General features: G+C 42.7%; 1 protein-coding gene across 3 annotated transcripts in view; it reads left to right on the top strand.

Moving 5' to 3' along the window:
• Positions 1 to 324: 324 nt before the first annotated feature.
• Positions 325 to 10515, top strand: part of etv6 (ETS variant transcription factor 6) — a 28004-nt gene continuing 17813 nt past the window's right edge. The window contains exons 1-2 of one of the 3 annotated variants that reach the window (XM_041030461.1): positions 325 to 782; positions 6925 to 7054. In XM_041030461.1, the coding sequence (XP_040886395.1) occupies positions 753 to 782; positions 6925 to 7054 (160 nt within the window). In that variant the 5' untranslated portion in view covers positions 325 to 752. The remainder of the gene's footprint in view (positions 783 to 6924; positions 7055 to 10515) is intronic. The other 2 variants (XM_041030462.1, XM_041030463.1) reach the window with 2 other exon arrangements.

The following is a 10515-nucleotide window of genomic DNA, read 5'->3' as shown; positions in this document are numbered from 1 at the left end:
CCTTTAATGAGTGCTGTCTAATTAAAGCGTGGCGCGGTTTTAGCTCATTGTGTAACCGCCTTCGCATTAAGCTTTGATTGAAAAGTAAATAAACAGAAAAGCAGCGTAACAGACAGGAGCGTCCGTCTGTCACTCAGTCACAGTCAGTCAGTCAGTCAGTCTGCAGCCGTGTGTCTGCAACGCGACCTGCTGCGATTTCCTGCTTCGGGTTTCCCTTTAAAAGGGGGCAAGGCTCAATGCTGGGAATTCACGTCATTTCGCAGTTTTACACACATCCAGATCAATGAGAGAGAGAGAGAGCGAGAGAGAGAGAGAGAGAGAGAGAGAGAGAGAGAGAGAGAGAGATGTCCGTAGCTCGCTCTCTCTCTTCAGTCTCGCTCTTCCAGGAAGGGATTATTAACCAGCGCGCTGCCGACATGTGAAGGGAAAACACTCGCAGACAAAAGAAGTTTTCGCACCGACAGCCGCGCTATGGACCTGACCAGCAGATAGAGAAAGAAAGAAAGAAAATAAAGAAAAAGGAAATAAAGAAAAAAGGGAAAAGAATAGAAAAAGCGGGCTACATGAGAGAGAAAAAAACCAACTTCTCCCACAGTAACAAGCCGAGCAGTCGGGCTGCCGCTTCTGCTGCTCTCGCTGTGCGGGTTTCTATAGCGAAGGAGAGGAGATAAAAGAAGAGAGAAGAAAATTAAAAACAACAACAACAAAACGGAAAAGTGGAGACGGAGAAGGAGAGAAGTTGACGGGAGATAATGTCTGAATCCTCCTCCGCTGCGACCAAGGTAACACTGTCGGCTCTTTGTTTTCTTTCAACACACACACACTCTCCACTTTAAGGCTGTTTAATGGCTCGCAGTGCGGGCTCTGATATCCCTCGCAGGGGTTCACAACGTTGCATATCACCTCCTACGGACGTGTGCCACAGGGGCACTGGCTGTAAGCGCCATTCAGTTTGTTTTTGCTAGTCATCTGTTGCTTGCTGCTCCACGTTTTTTTTTTTTTTTACTTCGCCTCCACTCACTCCGCTGATGGGAAGAAGTCGTGACTGACTGTCTGTGACACGCGAAACGTTTGATTTAGCGCCCGCTGAAGTGATCGGAGCCGGTGGGCCAACCTGTGGTAACCTACGCGTAACGCGTTAATAGACGCGAGCGGTCGATAAGCAAAGCTGTTTTTCTTTTCCTTCAAACGATCCCCGCTCAGTCACAACAAAACAACAGGGACACGGAGGAGTCGGAGCTATTCAACTCCTCACTCTCTGGCCTGTACCACGTATTAGGGATACTGTAATGGCACAGGAGACCTGCCATTGACAAGCTCAGCACACTACAGCTGATGAGCAGCAGTCGTTTCTGTGATTTATTGGATAAATATATAACCAAGAAAAAAAGCTGAAATTAACAGCTCTAGTCTGCTATAGAGCTGAAATGATCAGTCAATCGACAGGATATTAATCAATAACTATTTAGATAATCGATTATCATTCATTTATTAAGTAAAAATGCCAAATATATGCAAATTCCAGCTTCTCCAATGTGATGATTTGCTGCTTTTCTCTTTCTTTGTATCATTGTGAGCAGAACAGGTTTTATAAAGCTGCAACTAACAGTTACTTTCATCAGTGATCGATCACGAAATTGTTCAGCCACAAGTTCCCAGAACCGTCTGTTGCATCTTCCTCCTGCCTGATTTATTAACGGTGCATACCCTGAAGATATTCAGCTTACTATGATATAAAACAGAGAAGAGAAGCAAAATCCTGACAGTGGAGAAGAAGCTGGAGGAAGAGAATGTATAAATCAATTAACTGACTAATAATTTCAGCTGTGTATCTTTGGGTATGGGATGGTTACTCAAACAAAACAATATTTTATTTTATGCCATTTTATAGACTAATTTAATTCATTAAAACACATAATAGATAATGAAAATAAGGGTTATTTACAACCTAGAATTCATAGTTCAGCCTTCATGGCTGTTGGTCAGACCCTGTAAACAAACAGAAGTCACTTTGTGCTTGTGATGGACATGTGTCATTATGTTTGGCATGTTGCAATCTAAGTCAGCCATTGCCAAAGAGTGGGTCATGACCCACAGCAGGGTCACAGAAGATTTTATTTGGGTCATTAAATCAATTAGCTGAATTTCTCCTATAGTCTTTTATTAAAGATTTATATCTCCATTACACCTTTGAGCCACACGAGGGAGCTTATTGGTTTTCTACCACGCAGCTTCCGCCATAAATCCACAATATTCTGCAGCCAGCCACAAAAAAAAGGATGTTTGACTAATAAAAAGACAAAAGACCCAGCTAAAGATCAGACTATAGCCAACGTAAGCCAAACAACCATCCGTGAGGGGAGCCAGCATGAGGATGGACGCGAAGCCATCTCTGCTACTGATCACATTCAAAATGCTAATGACGACACACATGGAAGAGTCAAGAGAAAAAGATGTCATGTCATTGGATTTCTTTCTAAGGAAAGCGCAGGAGATTAAATAATTGATGGAGGTTCTTCGTAGAAATGTGACGTTCAGTGGCCGTGCCCAGTTTAACCTCCTGTATGGTTTCTCACTGTATGAGAAACAGTCCAACACTACTGCAGAAAAATGAATCCAGCCTGCTGCGATTGACATGGTCAAAATAAAAATGCATCCCTCTGAGTGACCACACGGTTTCCCCAGGAATTAGTGATAAGTCAGACAAACTTGAGGAGCAGCTTATTTCAAGACTAAAGTCACAGGTGAGAACACAGATGTCTCACTTGTTGGTTTATGTAAGGAAGGCAAATGAACTTGCGGAGGACTTGTTATGTTCCTACTGGAACAACAGGTGAACAAATATTTTGTGTAGTTTCAAAGTGCCTGGGGCAATAATGTGTGACGGGGCCACGAGTATGACGGGCTGAGACAGTGGAGTTGTGAAAAGAGTCAAAGAGGCGGTTGCTAAGGACATCGTGTGGAATCACAGTTTCATGTGAAGGAACATCTTCCGATCTTGACAAAGCACAGACAGAAGATATCCACGTTGTGAACTTTATTAAAGGCAGCGCACTCAACAATCGGCTTTTTGATTGACCGTGCGCAGATACGGGGGCTGAACGCCTGCACTGAACGACTGCACTGTTTCATACAGATCTGCATTGGCTCTCCAAAGGCAGAGTCCTTATCAGAGTTTCTGAACTGAGAAATGAAATTCATGCTTTCCTCCTCGAGAAGAAGTCACCCCTTGCCAATTTGTTCGCTGATGATCGGCTTCTCAGATTGTCATATCTGGCTGATATCTTTTCATCTCTCAGCAAGCTGAATTTGAAATTTCATGGATAGCATGACGATGTTTTCCAAAACTGGAAACATGGTTTCATTTCCAAAAGTCCCTGAAGCTGAGGCTTGCACGACTCAGACGACCAAACCCAAGCCACTGCATGTTCCCCACTGTGTAACTGCACATAGAAGAAAATGATGTCACTGACACAGATGTGAAACATCTGACTGGACGTATTCAGACACACCTTGTTCGCTGATATCCAGCAGAGCGATACGACATTACGAGTGAGGTGGATTCAAAAATCCCTTTGAATTGAAAAAAGCCCAGAGTCAGTGCTGGAGCTGGGACTAACTCCTGCTGAAGAAACAGATGTGTTACAGCTGAGCAGCATGAATGCATGACATTATCTTCACTCTGGATAAGCATCTCATCTGAATATGCTGCTCGTCCCTTCACAACCACATGCAAATGCAAAGTGGGATTTTCTGTTTTCACAAAAATAAAGACAAAAGACAGAAATAGACTGAACGCTGCACCTGATGTGTCCGTCGAGTTCTCCTTTTGTATGCTGGACTGGAATACAACACTAGAAAGTCAGCAATCCCACCTGTGATATTAGTCATATAAAAGGCACATAATGCCTGATGAGGTTTGACGTGGCATAGACTTGATGTGGTTCACGAATTGATTAACTTTTTAAATTGATTGACTGCTTGATAAACACAAGCCCACTTGTTCTACTAACAGGCACAAGCATTTAAAAAAAAACTTTCAACAGGAAGCATGTTTTTGATAGAACTGAATGTTTGCATTGTTCTTATAACTGTATTCATAACACTGAATCAAGCGTGAAACACGAGGGTGCATTATGTTTGTGGTTCATCACACATGTATCTCCTCGAAATGGCTGGTTTTACCTGTTCGGGATAATATGAGGTGATGTGGAAAACGGCAGTAAAAATGGTCAGGAACTTTCGTTTAGACACAGATTCGCTCTGCAGATCAGGCCGATTGTGAAATGTGTCGGAATGGGTTGTCATTTTTAAAAAAGTGTGTTCCCAGAAATAAGGTTTGGGAAACACTGATCTAAACGATCTATTGAAAAGAATGCACAGTTACAGCCCTATCATCGGATGGATGGAAGATGGATTAACTGTTTCAGTTGTTTAGTTGAGGAAGATTGGTGAATATTTGCTGGTTCAGGCTTCTCAAATGTGAGGATATGCTGCTGTCCTGTTTTTTTTCTATTTCAAATAGAAAAACCAACAGTACAGTTTTGTATTGTCGGTTTGATAAGGGCATTTAAAAACGTCACCCCGAGGTCTTTTGATGAACATATTTTTAATCAAAAAATAAATGGACAGGTTAATCACTAATATAATCATTAGCTCTAATAGGAACATTAATTAAAATATTCTCTGGGACGTCGAGATCAGCCTGAAATAACCGAAAACACTGCAGGCTGCCCGCTGACTAAAACTGAAATCTGGTGTTTTGTTTTGTTTATGAGGGATGTCTACTCATTACTGAGTCTGATGTCATTGCCCGACTGCAGTTGCATACTGAAGAATGATCAGCACTTCGCTCTCAGAGAAGTTTTCCACCACAGCAGCCTGTAGACAGGACTCCCCCTCACTGTCATACTGCAGCCCAGTTCTGTCACAAATCACTTTCCCTGCTCTGCCGTTGTCTTTATCACAAGCTTTGTCCTAACTGTCACCTTCCCAACTAACCTGACTCAGTCCCAGCTGTGTGAAGCCTGCGGCAGTCGAACAGAGGAGACTACTTCCTTTCTCTGGACAACAGAATTTTTAGAAAGTGGACGTGAACCCAAGGGAGGGGGGGGGCCTTCGCCTGAGAGAGGAGGAAATAGAAGACTGAAAGATTATTGCTTGGCTTCCACAGGAAATTCCTGGTACATGCAGTTGGTGTGCAGGTCTCAGAGTGGCTGGCTGGTGACAGCAGGCTGAAACTGGAGGGGAGGAACAGCAAAAGACTGGGCCTCGCTTCCTCAAGAAACTGAGGTGGCTTGGTGCTCTGTCCTCATTTGCAGGAAAGGAAACCAGTCAACAGAGAATGACCACAAAGTGGAAAACCTCATACCTTGACCTAGATTTAGTGACTGTTCTGAACAATTGGCAGAGCTTCATCACAAATTTATCTGCTGATTATTAGTCTGATAATTTGATTTATCGTTTATTCTTACACACTGGTATAACTGTAGTAAACCACATGCCCATCACAGTGCTCCACAGCCCAGGGTGACGTATTGAAGTTGCTGGTTTTGTCAGACCAACAGTCAAAACCACAAAGTGATCTGATTGAGAATCAAATCAAACAGAGAAATGAAGCAAATCTTCACATCTCAGAAGCTGAAACCAGCGAATGTTTGACAGTTTTGCTCAGTAACCGATTTAAAAAGAAAACATCGATTATTAAAAGATGTAATCTGATTTAACCCAAAAGCTGTTTCAGTTGAAGGTTTAGATTCACCTTAATCTCTACAGTATAAAAACATGGACGGCTGGACATGTGTATGTATTGCTTTGCTGCCACATCTGATCTGCACTGAGTGGTTAGGAAAAGACACTGCTCTGCTCTTCCTTTTTTCAGTGGCTGAAATACAGACATACTGCACAGTCAGTATTATCACGGTAGCTGAAATGAACAGTTTTCCATGACAAGACTAGAAGTGATCTTTACTGTTGGCTTCAGCTAAGAAACCCATATGGGTAATTTTCCATCACTTATTGATTAATCCGCTGATCACTTTTTAAAGTTGTTATATTGAAGAATGTCCATCACAGTTTCGGAAAGCTGAGAGTAACTTCTTCAAGTTTCTTTTTCCCCCCATACAAACCTCCAAAAGCCAGTGATATAAAACTGTAATATGGAATTGGAATTGATTGATGATGAGTTAATGAATTTGCCAAGTCACAAATAATTATGATTTTAATTGTAATTAAAGAAAAGGTGACAAACAAAAACGAAACAAAAACATTTGTGTGCATTTCCTGTGTCTTTGTCATATGATTGTACATTTAATATCCTCTGGGTTTTCAAGTGTTTGAAGACGTTACATGAAGCTCTGAGGAAGTGGTGATGGACACCGTTCACAGTTTTCATATTTTCACATTTCAGAGACTAATTGATTCATTCAAACAATAATAGAGAGACCTGTCAATGAAAGTAATTAGCTGCAGCCTGAGATGCTGAAATGTTTTAATCATTTATTGAGCAAAGGCATCAAATCTCTGCAGATTCCAGCTTTTCAAATTTGCTGCTTTTGCTCTGTTTCATATCTTTGTAAATGTAATACTCGCAGGTTTCTGACCAATAATTAGTCGTAATTCATTCAAGGGTTGAAAATAACCGAGGTTATCCTCCTGTCAAACCGTGCCTAGTTTAGAACTTAACTGCTCTGCATAGCAACACACGTGCTAAAGCATGTGTGGAATTCTGTACAACAGTGTCTCCAGAATGTGTTTTCACAGCCTGACAGTACACCATAGCGTGTAGAGATGAGACCAAGGCTAGTAGTTACCGTGTGGGTGCATGTCGAGGTGAGGCGAGTCGGCGTGGGGCTGTTTGGGTTCAGGGCCGGTGCGTCGTGGAGCTTTGTGAGCCATGCTTTGTGTCTCTGTGTCTATTCATAGCAGGAGAGGAGCTCTTTCAGTCCTTCCGCGAACCCGCTGCCAAACTCCACTTCCTCCCCCGTCCATGCTCCCGCCGCGAGGCCAGCCAGCCGAATGGAGGACGAGCCTGCCAGGCTGCCTGCGCACCTGCGTGAGTCACACACACTCGCACACACACACACAAACACACGAAGAGCAGTGACTCCTACACGCATTGATCAGTCGGTCATTTGAACAGGACATTGATTTTTGTCAGTGTGTTTTAGTATCTTGGGCTGTAAATGTTTCTGTTTGGCTGAAGTGGTAATTTGGGAAATCAGTTTTTTTTTTTTAATTTGTTCTCGTTCCCCAAAATCACCTGTCTGTCAACCTGAGTGGGTGGGACCGTGACTGTGACAGTTTAAGCTTCTGCAGGTGGTAACACCTGAGAGTTTAGAACAGCAAACAGAAGCTATAGACTGTCTTATCAAAGTGAGAAGAGCCAACATGAATAAATAAAAATGTTGCGGAATATCACTTTAATAGTTAAAACCCATCACATCCAATCATGACAACACACACACACACCATTATCGCTGCACGAGCGCTGGCCCAGTCATGCCGTACCTCTCAGCTCTGAGGCGTTGAAGCAGATCTGGGGTCAGACACCTGAACCGTACACGCTTCCACTGGACCAGAACTGACAGACCTACAGCACTGGAATAGCCAACAGTTACACAGCAGTCAGGTACAGATAATATGGAGCAGAGAAGACACAGGTGCTGAGAATGATAGAAGAAGAAAGAAAAGGCTGAAAAAGTGGGGGGCTGCAGCATGGAGAAAAAAACTTGGAGAAAAAAACTTAAAACATTTTAAGTGTAGGACATGAATGACAGAACAAATTATATTCTTTTTCTTACCTTTGGCAGTTTACAGCTTATCTTTTGCACCTTTTAAGCTTCTTCACTGGCCTTGAACTGCATGAATTTCAATAAGAACTGGAAAAATGCAGGACTTCTAAAACTTTTGTTGTATTTTCTATTGTGATCATCACGTTTTAATTAGCCCATTCAGTACACAAGACATACATTTCTTCTGACCATTGAATCGGAGTTGGCCTTGAGCCTCCCTGAATACACCAGCGAGGTGAATTAGTCCCTGGCTTCCGACTCAGTGATGACTGGAAAAATAAAGGCAGTGAAATGTTCATTGTTATGAAATAAAATTTGGTCTGAATAGCTTCTGACATCTCAGATTTGTTTTATTGATTTAAACCGGCTGAGTGGTCATTGGTGGCCACTCTTCTGTTGAAAGGCAACTCAGCCAATCAGAGCACGTAGTAGGTGGGATTAAGAATGGGGACGTTACACAGCAGGGCCTGAATAATGGTGACAAAAAAATGGTGACAGCTTGTTAAAACTGACTCAGAGCAAAAACAACTCTGAAAGACAGAGACTAGGTAACTTCTAAAATAAGTTCAGTGCCATGACTGAAAAGCAGAATTCACCAAAACGTAGCCTCGCTCAGCTCAATACACTCGGGGAATTTTCTGATACAACCTTACGTGTTCTGGTACGAGCAGTAGCTTTGAAAACTTTAGAAAGATATTGTGGTGTGACATTGCTGAGTCAGCTGGGTGACTGTATGACTCTTCTCCACTTGTACCATTGTTACACAGTGAGTTAGCATTTGCCATTATAGCACCATTGTTTAGCAAAAGAAACACAGCTTGCTGTGAATGTTCATATTCCTTTGGTTATGGTGGAAAACAAAGTTAACTGTTACTGCGTATGTATTACTTGACAATAACACAGCTGGGACAGATCCCAGATGCATCGCTCTGCACTGACGGAAACACAAGACAACTAACTTGAACATGTTCACAGACTGAAAGATGAAATAAATTAAAATGGCAATTCAGTCCGATCATCAGGCTAAAAATGGCCCACATTAAGGGTACCCTGTTGAGTTTTTTTGACGCACATGAAGATGTGAGCACGCAGGCGATGTGATTCACATCCGATGATTGGTTTTATCCTTTCCGATGATGGGGGCTGGCAACGTGCCAGCAAACATCGCTAAAACAAGGCGGGGAAGTAGCAGACAGCATGCAGGCACACAGGGCTTAAACATGTACCCAAAAAAACCCCCAATAAACTGGCTCTGTAAATGTCTAACTCTGACTCAAAGCATTTTTATAACTCTGAATGAAAACATAACTTTTGTTTAATATTAACGATGCCACTGGGCACACTGGTAGCTTAAACTGGTATGAACAGCAGAGAAGAAAAGAACAAGCAAGTATGTGATCAAGCAGCTGGAATCAGATTTGTTTTTGATGACGCCAGTAAACAAACTAATTGGACGTCACTGGGTTTATGTTTAGAAGCACTGATTGTCTGTTAATTGTCAATTTTGAATCAGAAAAAAAAGAAATACACAGTAGAAATGCTGTTATTGTTAATTAACGCAGAGAAGCAAACAGCTTATAGGTGAGTCAGTAAGGAAGTATGTTTTGAAAAGGTGTAACGGTGACATTCACGGCTCTGTGGAGCTTCGGTTCGGTTGCATCGGCTCAGTGTTGCTTAACCAATCACAGAGCAGGCGGGGCTGGAGCTGTGCCAACAGATAGGCTCAGTGTTCAAAGAGTAACCCTGAGCTGCTTTGTCCATGCGCCCGTCAATATTTAACTAGTTTTTTTTTTCTCACAAGTGTGAAAGTTCAGGGCTTTTGTCGGGTGTTGGGCCGGGCATCTGCAAACGCTGAGGCTTGGATGAAACGCACAGGAAACTCCCTCAGCCCACTTCCTCTTTTGCATTGTTGCAGAAAAAGGAAGAACGCTCAACAGGTCCGTGTTGAGTTTCCTGTCGAGTAAACCGATGGGTCAGTCCACATCCGCAGACATGTGGAAGTCCTACTTTGTTTTAATCACATTTCAAACACAGCTCCTTGCACAGCCGTGACTCTCACACATCTGCAGGTCAGGAAAATGTCTTTTTTTTTTTTTCCCCCTCTTCAGTGTTTAGTTTATGGCTGCTCCTGGTTGGGATCCACTCTCCTCTCTCAGACAGACAGCAACATGTCTTTGTCACTGCTCAGACAATCCAAAACACCTCTGTCCTTTCTCCTCCTGCCTATCTAAACACACATGTGCTGGAAAACAAGCCGTCCATTAACCCCCACGCTCAGAGGGAGTTTTGTCCTGAGGGGGGAAAGGAAGAGAGAGAGAGAGAGAGGGAGAGAGAGAGGAGGGAGGAGGGAGGGTGGAGGAGAGGGGAAAAAAGACAGAAAGAAAAAGAATGAGGGAGGAAATTGCAGTGTGGGCAGAAATCCGCCTTCTCCATTTCCTGGGGAGGAAGTGGATTAGATCGGGGAGAGTTGCAGCCTGCTCCTCACACTAAAGAATGCTACCATGCTCGATTTTAACCCCTTAACCCTTCAGCCATCACTGAAACGCATTACACACCCTAATCTAGAGGAAGTATTTTTGGAATTAGCTGTCCTCTTTTGTAATCACTCACTTTCACTTTGTGTTTAGATTCTTTCCTTCATCATTTTTCTGTTTCTCAGTGTTTTTTTCGTATTGGCCTTTCCATTGTGATGTTGTTCCATAAATAAATTCTTTCCTTTCAG

This window comes from Toxotes jaculatrix, chromosome 22 (assembly GCF_017976425.1).
Source record: "Toxotes jaculatrix isolate fToxJac2 chromosome 22, fToxJac2.pri, whole genome shotgun sequence".
Classification (NCBI taxonomy): domain Eukaryota; kingdom Metazoa; phylum Chordata; class Actinopteri; family Toxotidae; genus Toxotes; species Toxotes jaculatrix.
This window is presented reverse-complemented; position numbering and strand designations above follow the sequence as displayed.